The sequence below is a fragment of the Solanum tuberosum genome, unplaced genomic scaffold (assembly GCF_000226075.1).
Source record: "Solanum tuberosum cultivar DM 1-3 516 R44 unplaced genomic scaffold, SolTub_3.0 scf00098, whole genome shotgun sequence".
NCBI lineage: Eukaryota > Viridiplantae > Streptophyta > Magnoliopsida > Solanales > Solanaceae > Solanum > Solanum tuberosum.
The window spans coordinates 1,213,459-1,232,417 of NW_006239026.1; the positions used below are offsets into that span (position 1 = coordinate 1,213,459).

Below are 18,959 nucleotides of genomic sequence, written 5' to 3' on the forward strand. Positions count from 1 at the left end.
TTTTCCCTTTTCAAAAAAAAAAAAAAAAAAAAAAAAAGTTACATAAGTCTTTCAGCTATTTTTCAACAAGCTTGTTTTGAGTCAACAATATTGAGATCTTGTAGCATGGAAACTGCATTCCAAGGTAATGAATGCATCAAGATGGAAATGACAACTGGATAGGACAAGGTTTTTCAAGAACTGAATGCATTATAAACTATTTCTTCATTGTATCACATTCCTGGTAGTTTGTGTAATAGTAAACTTGGGACCTAAATGGATGAGAATATACTTGAATTGTGGCACTAGCAATATTATATGGGTTGAAACTCTAGTTGTGATCTGCTCGATCCAACAAAAAGATATGGAATAGAGGGAAAACTATGATAAGCTTATGCTGATTGCAAGTCATCATCCCCCAGATGAGTTTTTTTTGGGGGGTTATTATAAATTGTTTCTGTTTTTTTTTGGGTTGATTCGATAAATGTTACAATTAGGATAAGCTTGTTAGGTGAACTTGCACCTTTCTGTTTTCACTCTGTTATTTTCTCACTAGCCTGTTTTCTTTGTTTGGTTTTTTTCCATGCAATATAGGTTCGTGTAAAAGCTGCTCTTAAGAAGCAATCGAGAACTCGGCTGATTGGTCCGAATTGTCCAGGTATCATAAAACCAGGAGAGTGCAAAATCGGTATTATGCCTGGATACATTCACAAGCCAGGACGTATCGGAATTGTTTCTCGATCAGGCACACTGACATATGAAGCAGTAAGATTTATTCTCTGGAAACATGTAGTCCATAAAACTTGTTTAAATTTTACATACTCATGACTAGCCACTAAAGATTTTGATGCGTAGAAGATTCTCTTGAATACATCCGGTGAAAAAAGGATTCGATTAAATATTTCCTTTTTTCAAAACCCTACCTGCTCATCGTAACACCACATTTGTAGACCTTTTCTGTTTTTTACTTGATGTATTTCTATGGCTTTTGAGACAAGGGTCTTTCGGAAACCTCTCCGCCTTCATTAGGTAGGGGTAATACATTGGGTATGTTGTTATTGTTGTTGCATTTCTATGGCTTTCCCCCTTAACCACATTGGTCCTAGAAGATTAACTTTTGAAATGCTAATAGGCTTGCTATATCTAGGAAGAAAATCAATCCTTGAAATATACATTCTGACTCAATTATTCTACTGTTTTGTGTTAGCCATACACAGGTCAATTTGTTACTTTTCTACTGTTATTTTCACTGATGAGATTTGAAGTTCTCATCATTGAATTGTGAACGTGTATATGCGCCTTGCCACCATGAATGTTGGGAAGATATAGAAGTCAAAAAGTTTTTTCTTGAATCTGGTTTCTGCGTCTCATATAAATTAGATATTTTCTCTTAAAATATGGCACTGGGAACGATCAGATCTGAATCCTGAGGAATAGTATCTACTTATATATGGTCTTTGATGTTAATATTTGCTATACACTAAAGTTTGGTTGTGAGTTTTTTTCTTTTGTTTTTTCTGATTTATTCTTTTATTGTTCTGTAATTTCTAGGTTTTCCAAACTACTGCTGTTGGCCTTGGGCAATCAACCTGTGTAGGGATCGGTGGTGATCCTTTCAATGGTACAAACTTTGTTGATTGCTTAGAGAAATTTATTGCTGATCCACAAACGGAAGGTAAATCTTACTGAAGGATTAATTTAGCTAAGCCTAGTGTAGAACATGATTACAATGCCATTTTTATTCTTCTGTGTATGTGGTGAACTTGTATTGATAGACGACAATAAGATAATAATCTATTTAAGAATTATCAGATTTCTAAGTTACTTAAAATTTGTTACTGCCATAGTGAATCGTGTAGTAAACAACAAGACTTTGTAGGAGAAAATTTGCTAAAGGGCTTCTATCAGTGGAGATGGGCCTGCCAAGCCACCAAAAAATGGGAAGAACACAAATTTCTTACCTTACTTTGGTGACCTTCCACCAAGTATCCAACGAGGGAAAGAACTGTTTGCAGTTTCTTATCAGATTCACCGTCTCCAAAAATGGATACTTCCTTTTGTCAACATCATTGTTGGACCTTTAGACTTTTTACTTACTTTACTCTCTACTCTTTACTGAAATTTGTTTGTTTCGCAAATGTTCCTGCTTTTCCCAGACTTGACCTATATATAGTCCATTTGTATGGAATTGGGAATGAGGTGATAACAGAAGTTAGACGATCTATGCACCATCTTGAAAGAAGATTAAGAACATACTATCTAAATACACGTGCTTGTTGTTTGCCAGGTATTGTTCTTATTGGTGAAATTGGTGGCACAGCAGAAGAAGATGCTGCAGCCCTCATAAAGGTTCGTGATGATTTAAATACCTATGTCAGAGAAAAGTATTAAAAAATTCTGGTTTAAACTGTTGTATAAGAGGGCTCGTTTAGTTCTTTTGTGGTGATGTGAATTTCTCTCCATCTTGGTTTGGAGAATTGTTTATGATAGAGTCCAAGCCGTATTTTTGAGTGCCATACAGTCAAGAGTAACAGTTATCTTGTTGGTAATATTATAATTTCTTTCAAATATGGCACTATAAAAGTTAAATGAGGCATGTTTTGCTATTGGGTAAGAAGGACCTTTATTAGTCGGGGAATGCGGTATAGGGGTTATATTGTCTCAACTTAAGTTTATTCTTACTTGTTGAAATAAGTATTAGCGATGGTTTATTTATCAAAATTCCACAATTGATCAGATTTAGGCAGTATATTTATTTAAGTTTTTTTTTTCATTTTTTTATTTCATGACCACATAAGTCTCGTAGAATAGGAGTGCATATATATTTTTTCTTTTTTGACAAGTTATTTAATCTTTGTTTTATTTCAAAAGAGAACGTCTTTTGAACAAACATGATCTGTTGTTATCCATGTCAAGGCTGTACTCCATCTAATAAAATTCAGTGTTGTAAGAAACTGGATGAGATGGTAGTTGTTCCAATAGGTACGAAATTCCTTCTGGCAGGTACTTTATTGCCGTACCAGTTGTCAGGTAAAAGTAGTAAAAGAACTGCACCTCTATCATTCTTCTTGATCTCTTGCTTTAGTCCCACAACTTCATGCGAGATTTGACACCTTTGACCTTCCCATGTCCCAAAAATTCACACCTATTATCTTTTCAGCTGTCACTTCTCCCCAAAAATATATCCCCTAGGTTTAGGTTTACCTTCCCAACTGGGTAAATTACCTATATCTCTCTTGACTGAAGATTGTTGTCCCACTTCTATTTGGAATGTCGATTTCTCTCTGTCTTTTTCTTATTGTACTTCTTATATACTCCACTTGGATTTTGAAACTGCCCCTTGAAAGGGCTAAAGTACCTCTTGAGGTGGAACTCTAATTCTACGCCTTTATGTTTTTGACTTCAACCTGTGTGTGAAAAAGAGAACATTCTTAAGACCACTTAGACCAGATGCATTTTCGATTTCTTTGCCTGGCTCTTTTGTTGAATCTTGTTTTGTGGTTCATCACTTTGACCTTCATTCCACGAATAAGCAGTGTTTCATATATCATCCATGTCTTTAATTTTAAGCTTTTGATCCTGCATCTGCTTGCACTGCTCTATGATTCCTATATGGGAGTTTTAAGAAAGTTAATGTTGTGGCCCCTAAAGTAAAGGACAAGATGCTCCTTTAGCTGCTTGTATTTTTGAGAGGATATCCAGAACTTTGGCCGATTATCATGTCAGAAATTTCTAAACATCCTGTTCCTAGCCATGTTTCTGAGGTTGATAGCATTTTAAGTTGTGCTGAATAATGTTTAGTTTTCACTATTGCTTATGTATTTTGCTACTGAACAGGAAAGTGGAACTCAAAAGCCTGTAGTTGCTTTTATTGCTGGATTGACTGCTCCCCCTGGACGGCGAATGGGTCATGCTGGAGGTACTTTTTGTTCATAAAATATTTCAACTTTTGATTACACCCCCCACCTCCCCCAACCCTGGGCGAACCAAATGATCTGGAATTTATTAAATCCATTCTAGTTACATACGAAGAAGTATAAGGGGATGTTCCATGTTTAGTTTATGTTGTTCTACGTGCCCATAAAAGAAATCTCCCCTCCATAATTTTTTTGTCATTTTACAATGTTTGATCAGAAGTTTTATGCTAGAATTTCTTATATATCTATATTTAGTGAAAATCATATGATGGGATTCTATGTGAATAATGAACTATGCTTTCCATTTCCATGGTCCCTCAAACCAAAAATAATGGAAGAAAATAAAAGAATGCATCAGAATTGCTTGTTATTGATACTAATGGAAACTATCTGCTAATTATTGAGGATACTTTTGTGATACCTGGCTTCATTCTCTTTTCCTCGTCCCATTCCCGTTGGTCTTTTCCCTATCTTTTCTTGGAAATTACCAGGAAGGGGCATGGTCACTATTCTACTGTGTTGCTTTGCTGCATTATCACGTCGATGATTGAATATTGCATGAACTATAAAAAGATGATTCAGTTTACCTGCTGTCACGCCTAGAGAAATAGTTTAATCCTGAATTTTTTGAATTGCAGCTATTGTATCGGGGGGAAAGGGAACAGCCCAAGACAAAATCAAGGCACTAAAAGAAGCTGGGGTTACAGTGTGTGAATCTCCTGCGAAAATTGGAGTTTCAATGCTTGAAGTGTTCAAACAGAGGGGTCTCGTGTAAGCCTGTGGCGCAACAATATCTTCATTTGAAAATTGCTTTTGCTTGTTTTGTTCGCAGGCATGCGCGAAATTATGATGCCCTGTTATATCACCATAACCCATTTTTGGCAGATAATAACAAAGAGAATTTGATGGGATATGAAACATTATCCAAGAACCATTCAATAAATTGTGATGGTTTATTGTTATTTAGGTCTGAATTTTCATGTTATGACAAGATGTTGCAACAATGCAAATTCATAAATATTTGTATTGTATTGAGAGCACGCTTTTGTACCAAAGCAAAAATTCATAATACAAGACTTATTATCCTTCCTCTCATTGACTTGCTGTTTTCTACCCTTGCTCTTTTGGCCTTCAATTGCTATATAATAAATTTTATGTTGAATAGGTGCAGTATGGAGAGAAAATATATGCAAATTTTATTCTTGTCTCATGGAGAGACTTTTTCCTGATGGCTTGTGTAACATACGATTAAAAAAAGACTATAGAAGCAAAGGAGATATAGCAAATACTAAAGAAAGTATGAAAAAAGATTTAAAAAATGCTCTTAAACTATGTAAGATTGAACAAAAATACCTTTATTGTTAATAGTTTAATTCAAAAATGTATTTACCATTAATAGTTTGATTTAAAAACATTTTTAGCAAGAGCTTAGTGCGTTAAAATGCTTAGTTATATTTACTTTTATTTATCAAATGTCAATTTCATTCAAAATAATGTATAATCCCACAAATAAAGTTTAAGGAGGATAATGTGTACATAAATTTTATTACCTATTTTAAGAGATGTGAGATTCATATTTGAACTATCATGTGTATGAACTACCATCTCTGTGGCTCTGTCCCAATTTATATGACATATTTCATTTTTCGAGAGTCAAACAGTTTAAGTTTGATCGAGAATTTGCTTATGAATTTTTCAAACTTTTAAAATGAAATTTATATATTTGTAAACTACGTAAAAAGTACTATAAGTCACAATAATTGACAATTCAAAATATTTAAAAGATACATTTATGAAAAATTTATGGTCAAAGATAGATTTGTTTGAATCTTGAACTCCGAAATGTGTCAACATAAATTGGGACATAGGAAGTATATGAATTATTATCAACTATTAATCAAAATACATATCAATTATCAATTATTCATTTTTTTAAATCTAAAGTCTAAACAATGATACATTTTAGATAAGAAGGGAGAACAACGGATTGTTGAGATGTATTCTAATAAATAATTGGTGACAGTTCAAATAAAAAACTCGTACATCATATAGTTCATATACAAAAACTCAAATAAATAAATGAAACATCAGTAGCATATAGAAGGTACTGGAAACTCGAAAGTGGATAAACTCACTTCCCTGTTTAGAGCACCAAAATTCTCTACCAATGGCTTCTTCATCATCATACAAAAAATTTGAGACCCGAAAACGAGATCCAGACTCGAAATCTGCTGTTCTATTGGCGATTGATATGCAGAACTACTTCTACTCCATGGGTAAACCGATTCTACCAGCAATCAAAACCACAATCGATCTCTGCCGGCGGAATTCCGTGCCGGTGATATTCACGCGCCACCGTCATAAGTCACCGGAGGATTACGGCATGATTTACGAGTGGTGGAACGGTGATATTATCAAAGATGGAACCGTTGAAGCTGAACTTATACCGGAGTTGGATCGGAGAGACGGTGATTTGGTGGTCGAAAAACACACTTACAGTGCCTTCAGAGGTATTTTTTTTCCCACTGATTTTGTTTTTACAGTCATTTTCTTCTGTTTGCTCTGTACTCTGTAGTTACTTTTTTTGTTAACTTTTAACTTTTTGGTGAAATTTTAGCTGGTTGTTTTAGCCAAAAATTGTCAAAAAACATAATTAAACTATCACATTTTGTGAATTTCATTGGCATAATATACAAATGTCTGCACAAGTAGACATTTAAACTTGTATAATATTGAATAAATAGATAAAAACATTATTGTAATTCACGTGAAATACGCTCGTCCTACTACATACGTGTATCTTACATTGTAATTCACGTGAAATACACTTGTCTTACCTGGAAACTGATTTGTATTATGCCATGTATGATATGTGTTTATTTATTGAATTTTATACAAGTTTAAGTGTTTACTTGTGCGCACACAAAATTATTGAATGTAGATGCTAACTGAGGTCGAGATAAATGACATGCTTATGTATTATACCAATTTGAGACCTCAACTAGATATTGTTCCATTTTAAGTGAAAGGTCAAAAACACACATGAAGTATTTGGTTTTTGCGAGTTTCATAAGTTTTTTATATGAACTATTACCTAATGTTTATCGAAACACACCTCAACTATAAATTGTTTTCTTTTCGTACTTGAAATATCAATATTGTTTAGGTAGGACAAGGAACAACAAATAGTTGAGGTCTGTTTTGGTAAATAATTGGGTGTTACTTGGTCAACTCAACATTCATGTGTCTATTAATACAAAGAGCTTAGGTCGGTAAAGATAACAAGGAATAGTTGACGTATGAAACTCACGAGAAAATTGATAGTTAATGTGTGTTATTGACCATTGACTATTTTGGCAAATGATTTATGGACCTTTTAAAACTGCTGTCTTAGAATTCGTTTCGAGTAAACCGAAAATAGGTCTCAGTCTAATATTTGTAAGTTATTGTACACTTAAGATCACAATCTAATGTTTTGTATGTAAAATTATTCAAGATACGAGTAAACATTAGACTTGAATCTAACGTTATCTGAAAAGGTAATTTTATAAGGACTATATTTGCATACATTTTCAAACATTTGCAGATACAAACTTAGAGGAGAAACTGTTGGAAATGGGGATAAAGGAGGTAATAGTGACTGGAGTAATGACCAATCTGTGCTGCGAGACCACAGCCAGAGAGGCATTTGTTAGAGGGTTCAGAGTCTTCTTTTCCACAGATGCAACTGCAACTTCCTCAGCAGAACTGCATGATGCTACATTGAAGAACTTAGCTTATGGTTTCACTTATTTGGTTGATTGCAAAAGGATTCAAGCTGCCTTCTCAATTCCCTGAGCACTCAAGAGTCGAGGTATTATAATCTATTTTGTTCGATTTCTTCAAAAATGTCGATAAATGTGTGTTGGATCCTGAGCACTCAGGAGTAGGGTACTAAAATGTTGATACGTGTGTTGGATCCTGAACACTCTAGAGTTAAGGTACAACAATCTATGTTGCTCGAACTTTTCAAAAAAGGTTGATATGCGAGTATTGGATCCTAAGCACTCAGGAATCAAGAACAACAACATATGTGCTCGAATACTTCAAAAAATGTTTATAGGTGTGTGTTGGATCCTGAGAACTCAAGAGTCGGGTACAACGACCTATGCTTATCCGTCTCTTAGAAAAATGTCGATAGGTGTGTGTTGGATCCTAAGCACTCAAGAGTTAAGGTACAACAATCTATGTTGCTCGAACTTTTCAAAAAAATTCTGCGAGTGTTGGATCCTGAGCACTCGGGAGTCAAGTACAACAACAAATGTTGCTCGAACTCTTCAAAAAAATGTTTATAGGTGGGTGTTGGATCCTGAGCACTCACGAGTCGGGTACAATGACCTATGCTACCTTCAAAAGTAGTGTATTTTTTGAGAATCCGACTTGGGTGTGACAACATTTTGGAGAGTATGAGCAACATAGATGAGAACTATGACAAAATATTAGTCATGTCATCCCAATTTATGTGATGCACTTTGACTACGAACACAGTTTAAAAAATAAACTTTTGAAACTTGTGGTCTAAGTTCGTTTAGACATTAGTTTTTTTCGCTTCCTTTTTTGATAAAAAATATTTCAAAACGTGAATAACCCTTTAGTTTACACTGTTGCTTCGTGCCTTGTCACGGAAAGTAAATAAATAAGTGATAATTTTTTTGTCGTAGCTAATATTTTCGTGGTTAAAGATCGCCTTTGTTATAGTGTAGTAATACTCATGATGAGGTTTCATGGTGTATGCAATTTGCAGGTAATATTGTAGCAGACGAAACTGGTGAGGGAGGAACTATGGAGAAGTACTTTAGTGAGTAAATATTTTAGAATAAGAAGATGTAAGATAAAATGAATACATGACAAGATTTACCTTCTCACCTCAAAGGTGAGTACTTATCTGCATCGAGTGTTTACATCGAAATAATGTAATTTACCTTGAAAAGATATGGTTATGGTAGCTAAATGCCTAAATCTCATATATGTCTATAGGCTGGTTTTATATACATTATTTTCTATATTATATGTTTTGGAAATTCAATTATTTTCACTATATTTCTATAGGCTGATTTTATGTAAATTATTTCCCATATAATATGCTTTGGAAATTAAATTAATTTTGCCAGATTTATGACCAAAAAATGAAGTACTATATTTAATTGTTTTACTTAATACTTTCTCTGTTTCTCATGTAAAAAGTAAAAGAATATGACTTATGGTAAGAAGATCTCGTACATGTCTATAGAATGTTTTTTAAAAAAAATATATATTTGTATTTCCTTATTTATACATCTCATGAATGATTTTACTTATATTTTAGTTGGTATATACGTTGAAATATTAATATTGATAAGTCCTCTCATAAGTTATATTGATTAGTCTGTTAATTTATTTTTCACCTAAAATTTATTGATGATCTAAAGATATATGCCATTATATGTGTAAGAAAAAAAATATTTTGTACATTTCTAGTTGGGACACAAGTAGTGACTATGATTTTTTTTTAGTAATAAAGGAATATTTTTGTCACTCTGAGAACATATATATAAACTGTAGAAAAAGAATTCATCCATCTGGTGAAAATTCCTATAGCATGATAAGAAAAATAAATTTAGCTATAGATTTTTTCTAGGGAAAAAGGACAAATATACTATCGCAAATGATATGCAAATGCCCTCCGTCATACTTTTGGAACATGCATCTGTCGTTCAAAAACTAGAGCATATATCCCCTTTATACTAACGGACATATACGTGTCATAATCTTATCCATCGATCTGACATTTATCGATGAATAAGATTGCGTCACGTGTCCCTATTTAGTCCTCCATTAGAGTGAAGGGCATGTATGCTCTAGTTTTTAGACGGCAGGGGCACCAATGTCTCAAAAATATGACGGAGGATATCTGCATATCATTTACGATAGTTCGGGGTATATTTGTCCTTTTCCTTTTTTATATGGAAGAATAAAACTGATAATTGAATTGTAACATACTTATGGACTCTTGCGACTATTTCATATATAATTATAAAAACTTAGTTAAATTAATAGAATCACAAAACATGTCCTTGGAGTAGATATTTTATATGATCAAGATCTATCAGAACAGTCTCTTCATGTCATAAAGATATGGATAAAATTAACGTATATATTTCACCTTTTTCAGACTCCACTTGTGAAATTACACTCGATATATTATTGTTATTGTTGAACCTACATTGTCAAGAATAAATCTCACCTATAGTTCCGATTAATACTTTAACTTTTATGCCTTTTTTATATATCCATAAAAAGGGGTCTCTAGTCTTTCTTATTATCGTTACTTAAATTCAACTTATATGAAATGTCTTTATTGGTCAAATTAAATTTTAGAAAACTTGAATTTTATACACTAAACTAAGGGTCTTTATTTTCATTTAATGGAAATCACAACTAACTGGAATATCATCACATTGCCCTGAGATGCATATATATAAAAGGAGTAAGAGAAGTAGAGATAGGCCGAAGAAGATTTGAGAGGAGGTGGTTAGATAGTCGATAGAATATGGTGTAGTTTTAGCTTAACGAAGACATGATCCTAGATAACAAGGTGTAGAGGGTGAAGATTAGGTTAGAAGGTTAGTAGATAGTTGAGTGTTGTCGCACTTTGTTTGAGGGCTAACCTCCTCTCCGTTTTTTATATATATAATTAATAGTGTTATTAGTAATCACACATTTCTTTTCATCAATGTGTATTCTATTTGTCGCTTGACCATTTGTCTTGTATCTTGTTATTTTTCTGTTATATTTTTGTATTGCCATGATATAAATTCTTCTCTTTTCTTTCTAGTCGAAAGTCTATCGGAACAATCTCTCTACTCCAAAAAAGATAGGAATATAAATTATACATCATTTTCTCTCTAAATTCCACTTATGAAATCCTACTGATTAAGTGGTGGTTGTTGTTGTTTTGACCTATCAAAAACTATGCAAAAAGGTGATCACATCAATTGAGAGTAGCATTTATTTATAAAACCTTTTAGCTATTTTTACTTAATATAGTATGAGAGCTCCAATAATAAAATAATTTAATGATCTAAAAGCATTGTGTCATAATGTGAAGAAGATAAATATCATTAACAACAACATACTCAGTAACATCTCAAAAATTGGGATGAACATACCCAATAACACCTCAAAAATGGAATATGAAGAAGATAAGATATACGTAATTTTATTTCTACATTATGAGGGTAAAGATACTGTTTACGATTTATCCTTGTCTGGTCAGTAGTTGTTAATTTATAGTGTTTAAATCTAATTGGTTGATGGTTGCAGGCCTGAAGCCTTTTTCTAATCATTCATATTCCTTGTTCCATTAGGTATCTTTTGAATTTAAAATTATATGCATTGGCACAACATAATTTTTTTTCTATATGATCAATGTAGTTTAACTTATTATAGCACATTAATTTATCTTAATTAGTTGATAGTTCTAAAAAAATATTTTATAAGCGATTTTCTTGTATAAACTTTTTTTTACAATGTTGATGCATGGATAAGGATGAAGCCACAATAGAAATATATGAATTTGACAGAATTTAATAATTTTGACGTAGATTTTATATTTGTAGATTTTATATTTTTAGTAATTCTTTTAATTTATATGCATAAATAATTTAATCAGAATGCAATATGTTATCTTTTCGAAAAAATCAAAACCTATTCAAATTCAAATTGTGATTAATTGTTCACTAAAATTAAATCAAACTTCTTTATTTAATCAGGTTCACCAAATTGCGATTTTATTACTACTCTAATTTTTGCAATAAATAAATTGAAAATTGCAACTATAGTAAGACAATTCATTACAAGAAAGTAGAGATACAAAACTTGTCTAGTTCACAAAACTTGGTATAAGAAGGAAATCGATCCCTATAAAAGACTCGATAAAATTGTAACGATACAGAGAAAATCAGTATAAATAAGAAATCAAAGAACGACTTTCATATCCCGTTCTTACAAAAGGCTAGCAACTTCTTATCAGCTTCAAATTTCGCCATGTCATCGGCTTCGAGATTCACCCAAGCTTCCACCCCATCACCTAATTTTGTGTCCATAAATCCAATAATATTCTTCGTAGCGAGTCGACCCGACCCGACCCAAATGGGCTTGCCCCACCCAAAATCAGCTTCATAAAGGGGAAATTTACACAAACTTGAAAAACAAAGCAATTCCATGTGCCCTTTTCTTTTTTCATTTGCTCTTTCTTGTAGAAAATTCAAATGTTGTTGATCATTTTTCTTGAATTGTGACACAAAATTATTATTAATTTCTTGTATAGATTCTCTTACTTTATTCATAAACTCAAAAACTTCGTTTTCACTACCTTTATCGAAAAACGGGATCACAAGTGCAGACCGCATTATGTTCCCAAATAAAAATTCATGCAGGGGCGGATCGGTCCGCCCCCGCAAATTGACCGTATGTGTCACGGCATAAATCTTATCTGTGTCCCTTTCGGAATGAACGGTCGCCATGTAACGGCTCCACAAAAACGCCGATAAAGCTAGAATCCTCGAAGGGTGTTGTCCTATTCTTTCAAATACACTGCCCTTCATCCTTTGATCCGTGTATTTATCTCTGAGAGTTAATATATCGGAGTTAGAAAACACGAATTTTTTTGTCACGATGTTTTCTTTTCGAATTTCCAAGCACACATCCCTAACTAGGGATGCGTCCTTAGGTGGAAAAAGTGTTGAAGAGTCAAAAGAGGGAGAGAAATGACACGTGTCATCATAATCACAACGCGCAATGGATGCCCACATGTTGATAAACATGAAACATGACGCAGCGTCAGCTAGCTTATGAGAAATGCCTATGCCAATAGCCATTCCTCCACATTCGAAAAAATTCACTTGTACGACTAATCCAAGATCTTTCACATCATCCAATTCATAAGGAATAAATTTGTTGAGTTCATTAGGAATAGGATTGGAAATTATATCCGTGAGGTTACACTTGACTATAACTTCAACGTAGGGAACACCCTCGTCGTTGCAATCAACATATAGGTTGTCCACGACACGCCCTGCTAGAGGGTAGAATTTGGTTAAGGCTTGAGATAACGATAACTTTATCTTGTCTGAACGCTCTGTGTTAGAAATTAGGTCACTCGCGGGGTAAAAATAAACAAGGGGCATGAAGATAGATGGAATTATTTGATCAAGATAAGAAAGACTATAATGGCGTAATTCGATTGGAGTCGGACTACATGGCTTGATTAATGTTTCCTTGGAGATTACTTCTATTTCGATCTTCATTTGTCTTTTTTCTTACCAAGCGAAATATAACCCTAAATTCGAAAGATCTCTTTTTGTGGCGAAAAATACCAAAGCTAAAAGGTGTTGGCGAAGAAATAATGGAGGATCTGATATAAATTGAAAAGAAGAAAAACTAAGTATGAAGAAATTGAATCTCTAATGTGCATTTAAATAGACTAATGTGAAAATGTAGTTTTCTCTTGTCATTATATTTTTGAACTTAAGCATGAAGAAATTAAATCTCTCCACTTGGAAGAAAAAGATGAAAATGCTCCTTTATTTTTATTTTTTTTGTCTATACAACAAAAGAACAAGCAATATGCCATTTTTCAAATAAATAAATGGTAATTTTATGGTAAAAATAATTAAATAGAAGGCCAAACAAAATGATAAATGCAAGCAACAAGCAATAACAAACAAGATTGTTAATTAAAAATGTTTTGAACTTTGATTGATATGTTACTAAGCATATTTCATCTTGATTAATTGAAAATGTGTGTTTCCAATCCATAATACATAAGTAAATATTTAAATTATTTCTAGACCTATAATACCTTCAAATATGAAGTATATCATCAAATGGGAAGAAAAAGTGCAAAAAATGCAAATAATTTTTTGAGAAATTCGAAAGTTTAGAGAGTTTTCTAGCTAAAATATGTCGCGATATGCCTGTGTGGCATGTCACGTCAATAGAGACTTCAAAAGACGATCTCAACGATGTAACAACACCATCGAAAGAACATGAATGTCACGTTGAGTTTACGACGAACATCTACTTACCTTTAAGTCACCTGTTCAAACTCTCTTCAACAGTTATTGCAGTAGCACAGAAATTGGAGACATGTAACTGCAGGGGAAAAATGAATTCTTATATTACACTTTTATTACTTCAAGAAGTTAAGTGATACATACATTAAGCTGTATGAAGTTGACGATAATAAGGTATCAGTGCGATGAAGGTAAAGTGCGCCAGCTATTGGCAAGAAACATAGCGTGATCTCGAGAAAAAGTGGACATCTGTTGAAGTATAACATTTTTCACGGGATGAGCTGCAGCTTCACCAGCGCGAGCAGCAAGTTCCAGATATACCATAGCTTGCATCCTCTCCCCATCCTGTTCAATGTGAGCGCGAGTGGTTATGAAATCTACTTCAAGCCTAACTACAGAGGCAGAATAAATGAGATATAAAGAACTACAAGTGGAAACAGCTTGTCTACTTGCGATCCAGCTTTATACAGTATCATCTTTGGGTTCTTATTGAAGACCGTAAATTTTTGCTAGAAACTAGTAAGGCTTCTATTGTTCATATTTGGAGAGAAGCAAACAACTCCGCTGACTTCTTAGAAAATGAAGGTCACAAACATATAGGAGAGATTTGATAATTCGGGAAGTTGTTGGAAATGGAGTCCCTTCTCCTAGCAGTTCAATCCAAGTAGTTTATGAAAGATACTAATTAGTTTATTTAGTCTTTTCAAATGTACCCCAAAAAAAAGAACAAGGTGAGCACGAGTGGTTGAAAAATCACAAGATACAAACAAGCAATGACTATGCTTCAGTCCTAGATAAGTTGGGTTCCGCTATATAAATCCTAACTGACAATATTTCAAACTCATCTCAGAATAATATTACATGTTCACTGGCTACTAGGGAATAAAAAGGAATGAGATTTGGGTTTTATTCCACGCTTATACTTATGTATGAGGAAATTGAACTAGAAAAAGAGTGGAGGAGCAATTTAGGCACTACTTACAGAAGACAGACTCAACCCATGCTCAAGCTGGGCTTTGCTATGACCTCGATCAGCTGCTCTCTTCATCCATTTTTTTGCTAATTCATGAGACTGCATTAAACCTTCTCCCACCGAGTAGCATAATGCTGTGTTATACATAGCACGGACATATCCACCTTCTGCTGCCCTCAAGTACCACTTTGCCTATGCAATTAAGAGGAAACCTTTTAAGTATAGTTCTCATTAGGCATATTTCTGTAATATAAACAGACAGTTGAAACTAACTAAATAACTTAAATGAGGTACACTTTTCATACCGTTTCCTGGAGATTTCTCTTCAGACCATGGCCTTTATGTAAAGTAAGTGCAAGCTGGTACTGAGCACGAACATGACCAGCAACGGAAGCTTTATAAAGCCATTTAACAGCTTCCTCGGGTTCCAGAGGATTCACTACATAAGAAGATAGAGTCAGTGTTTTGGACGGAAAGGCGACAAGGGTCTGTGGAAGGCGACATAAGACCGTCTGCCTCACCTCGCGGGAGGCACTCACCTTTTTGAAGTGAGGCATCAATTAATACCTTAAACTTAAAATATTTAATTGCATATATATAAATAACCAAAATCTCAACAGCAATAGGCAGGGCAGACAATGATTCGAGAGGGCAATGATTTCACAACAATTGCATATGAGCCAATTGTGTAGGAGCCATGTCAAAATCGTTAAGACGGCAATGATTTCACATGAATATATCTATTTCTATCAATTTGGTAGGAGCAATGTCAACAATTGCGAGCAAGGCAACAAGGTTCTAAAAAACAATAACAACAAGAGCAAAAAGAATACTAACATGAATGAACATTAATATTTTGACAGATGCAAATGCATTTTAACATAAAAAGCACACACTTCCAAAACAAGTCAGCCACATCAAATAAAAAATAGAAAAGAAGCACAAAAGGAAAATCCAGTCAGAGTAGGAAGAAAAAGGCAAGGAGCTATACTCACTAAACCTTTCAAAGCTATCAACTTCCTCCTCATTATTCGTTAGTATTAATTCACGCAATTAAGGTTGCTATCTTCCACATATTCAGCTTAGTTTGATACAAATATCTATTATGCATAACTTACAGGCTAACTAACACACGCTCCCTTCTGAACCATAAAGCCTATAATGCCTCCAACACAGCTGAATTCCTAGGCCCTAGACTTAATTGAATGAATATAACTCAGGGATCATAGATCATGAGTCCAGAAAATATGATGCTATCAACACTGCAAAGCTAGTTCTTTCACTTAGTAAACAGCCCCAACAAAAGTCATTCATCCAATCCACAGAAGCAACTGAACACATAAGCACGAATAAAATAATGCAACAATCTCAGCACCTAATGGTCAAGAAGAACCATGAGGCCTTAAGTTCAATTCTCAGTATCGCAGAATTACCAGTCACCTAATGAAATAGTTGAAGTGTCTGCAACCTACCTCGACACCACCGTCATTAAAATAAAAAAAGAAGGGTGAAGGATCAAAATCACACCTAATCCTGTTTTTTTGAGTTTTCTACCTAACAATCATGAATTATTTATACAAAACACACCTCAACTATTCAGTTAATTCTCTTTTCCTATCTAAAGTGTGTTTTTGACTATTAACTTTAAAATAAAAAGATAATGCAACAATCTGAATACCCTGCAAGTAGAAGTAAACGAAGGAAGTATGTAGCACATAATCCGCACCAATACATGCGCTAGTATGAGTTAGCATGGACTTAATCAAACAGTCGAGGTGAGTGCAACCTAGCCCGACACTATAGTTGGCCTTGATAGTGTAGTGATTCTATCCCTCTCCCTACGTTTTCTTTTGCTAGTATGAGTTAGCATGGACTTAATCAAATAGTCAAGGTGCGTGCAACCTAGCCCGACACCATAGTTGGCCATGATTATGAAGTAATTCCACCCTAAAAAGCGAAAGGCAGTAACTATCACTAGTTAACAGAGTCTTTCACCATCTCAGTTGGTGATGGAAGTTCACCCAAGCTGTTGTGGTTCCGTTTTCGAGCATGTTTCCGATTCTCCCAACCTTGAATCTATATTTCCATGTATAATTTAGCTATTGAGCATCAAAGTTTATGTTTTTACGAAAAAAAGAAGAAGATAATGCAACAATCTGAATACCTTGCAAGAGAGAAATCCCCAAATTACACTGACCAGCTGGGTCACCAAGTTCAGCAGCTTTTCTGTACAAACCAATCCCTTCTTCTCTTTTGCCCATCTCCCAATAAAGTAACCCAGCATCCACCATAGCTAGTGTAGACCCACGAGCAGCTCCTTTAAGGAAAGAATCAAGGGCTTTACTCAAATTATGCTTAACCCCACCTCGTCCATGCTTAAATCTCTTACCCCATCTGAGAAAAACCATAGATTCTCTCAGCGGTCGAAGTGCATCGCACCAAGACTTGCATACTAGAGAAGATGCCCGTACATTCGACAGCGAAAAAGTAGCAGCAATTTTAAAGATAATATCGTGGGGAAGCTGAGAAAAGTCCTGATTGTAGCAGTACTGATTACTACTACTACTACTACAACTAGAATTGGATGATGATGAAGGAGTTGTTGGAGTGATCTTTTTGGAGTGATTGAAAAAGGGGTTTTCCGATGGACGATTTTGAAGATGGGTCTGTTTTCTGATGAAAGGGAAAGCGGTGAAACGACGAGGGCCGTCGGAATTGGACTTGGTCGGCGGCCATGTTTTCTGATTCATTCCGGTGGAAGGAAGGAAAGCAAGGAAGAGAGAAAAATCGGAGGTGGAAAGTAGAGTTATGCATATATTAAATTTTGTATAAGTAATATTCTTTTAAAAACGATTCCTGGCCATATTTTTAATTTTTTTTTAAATATTTATAAAGTTGATTAAAAGAGGGATTTAATTTTTTCTAAAGGCAAATAATACAATATAAATTATTTTTCTTTCACACAAGATTTTATTTAATATATATATATATATATATATATTAGCGAGGGTTTGGGGATCACACTAGATATATTGATATATTATGAAATATAGATACATAGGGAAAGAAGTGAGCGAGAGAGGCAATTACATGTGAATCCACTTATATACGGGGTATAACAACAATAATATACCCAAAAGAATTCCACAAGTAGGATCTGGGGACAGAGGCGGACCCACATGCTATTGTGAGGGTGCACATGTACCCGTTATCTTCTGGAAAAAATCATATGTATATCTATCTTGAAAAACTGAGAGAAACTAAATATATTTAATAGTGCCCCATAAAGAGTATGAAACGATGCTTTGTATTAGTGGTATAATCTAACAGATCCATCTAAATGACCAGGGCTCAATCCCAAGTAAACCTCTTTTTTTATAACTTTTTTTAGCTTAATATTGGTGCATCCGAATTTTTCAAATCCTGAGTTCGCCTCTGCTTGGGGAGGGTAGAGGGTCTGTGTGCACCCTCTCCAGACCCAGCTGTGGAATTCCATTAGGTATGTTGTAGTAGTTGTTGTACACGATATCTAGGTATATTCACATGTATCTGACTCTCTTGCTGATTTCTCTTCTATGGCAGTTTGCCTCTCTCCCTAAGTATCTATATTTCGGAATGTATCTCTTCTTTCTCGCTTTGCTTCTCTCTCTAAGTATCTATATTTCAAAATGTATCTAGAATATATCTAGTGTGATTCACACGTATCTGAGATTCATAGACTATCTCGCTTGCCTCCCTTCTATCTCGTTCCTCTTTCCTCTTCTCTCGCTCGCATCTCTCCCTATTTCACATATCTGGTGGCAAAAATTATGTATCTAACTTTAAATCTGATAGAAAACTATTAATTAGTGCAACACTATGTTATTCTTTCAAACTATGGGGAGAATTGATAAATATGATAGAAATATTTGTGTAATTATATATTTTTTCTTTTTCTAATGGGTTTGATCTGAAGTGATAAAAATTAAGTGAGGTAATTTAAAAAAATAATATATA

The 18,959-nt window shown here is 34.2% G+C and overlaps 4 protein-coding genes across 4 annotated transcripts in view; 2 read left to right on the forward strand and 2 right to left on the reverse strand.

The window, feature by feature from the left end:
• Positions 1-4,991, forward strand: part of LOC102590419 (succinyl-CoA ligase [ADP-forming] subunit alpha-1, mitochondrial) — an 8,455-nt gene extending 3,464 nt beyond the window's left edge. Inside the window, exons 3-7 of the mRNA XM_006348442.2 lie at positions 574-744; positions 1,531-1,654; positions 2,267-2,328; positions 3,817-3,898; positions 4,535-4,991. Coding sequence (XP_006348504.1) covers positions 574-744; positions 1,531-1,654; positions 2,267-2,328; positions 3,817-3,898; positions 4,535-4,671 — 576 coding nt within the window. The 3' untranslated portion in view covers positions 4,672-4,991. The remainder of the gene's footprint in view (positions 1-573; positions 745-1,530; positions 1,655-2,266; positions 2,329-3,816; positions 3,899-4,534) is intronic.
• A 968-nt stretch (positions 4,992-5,959) lies between these two features.
• On the forward strand, positions 5,960-8,958 carry LOC102590772 (nicotinamidase 2-like). Its single transcript, XM_006348443.2, has 3 exons — positions 5,960-6,406; positions 7,483-7,749; positions 8,680-8,958. The coding sequence occupies exons 1-2, from the start codon at positions 6,064-6,066 to the stop codon at positions 7,731-7,733; spliced, it is 594 nt and encodes a 197-aa protein (XP_006348505.1). The 5' UTR covers positions 5,960-6,063; the 3' UTR covers positions 7,734-7,749; positions 8,680-8,958.
• Positions 8,959-11,905: 2,947 nt separating this feature from the next.
• LOC102586710 (vinorine synthase) lies at positions 11,906-13,222 on the reverse strand. The gene has a single exon (XM_006348515.1). The coding sequence runs from the start codon at positions 13,220-13,222 to the stop codon at positions 11,906-11,908; it is 1,317 nt and encodes a 438-aa protein (XP_006348577.1).
• An 844-nt stretch (positions 13,223-14,066) lies between these two features.
• LOC102591124 (F-box protein At1g70590-like) lies at positions 14,067-17,785 on the reverse strand. Its single transcript, XM_006348444.2, has 4 exons — positions 17,128-17,785; positions 15,269-15,402; positions 14,973-15,155; positions 14,067-14,335 (listed from the first exon to the last, which is right to left on the reverse strand). The coding sequence occupies exons 1-4, from the start codon at positions 17,711-17,713 to the stop codon at positions 14,168-14,170; spliced, it is 1,071 nt and encodes a 356-aa protein (XP_006348506.1). The 5' UTR covers positions 17,714-17,785; the 3' UTR covers positions 14,067-14,167.
• Between the last annotated feature and the right edge of the window lie 1,174 nt (positions 17,786-18,959).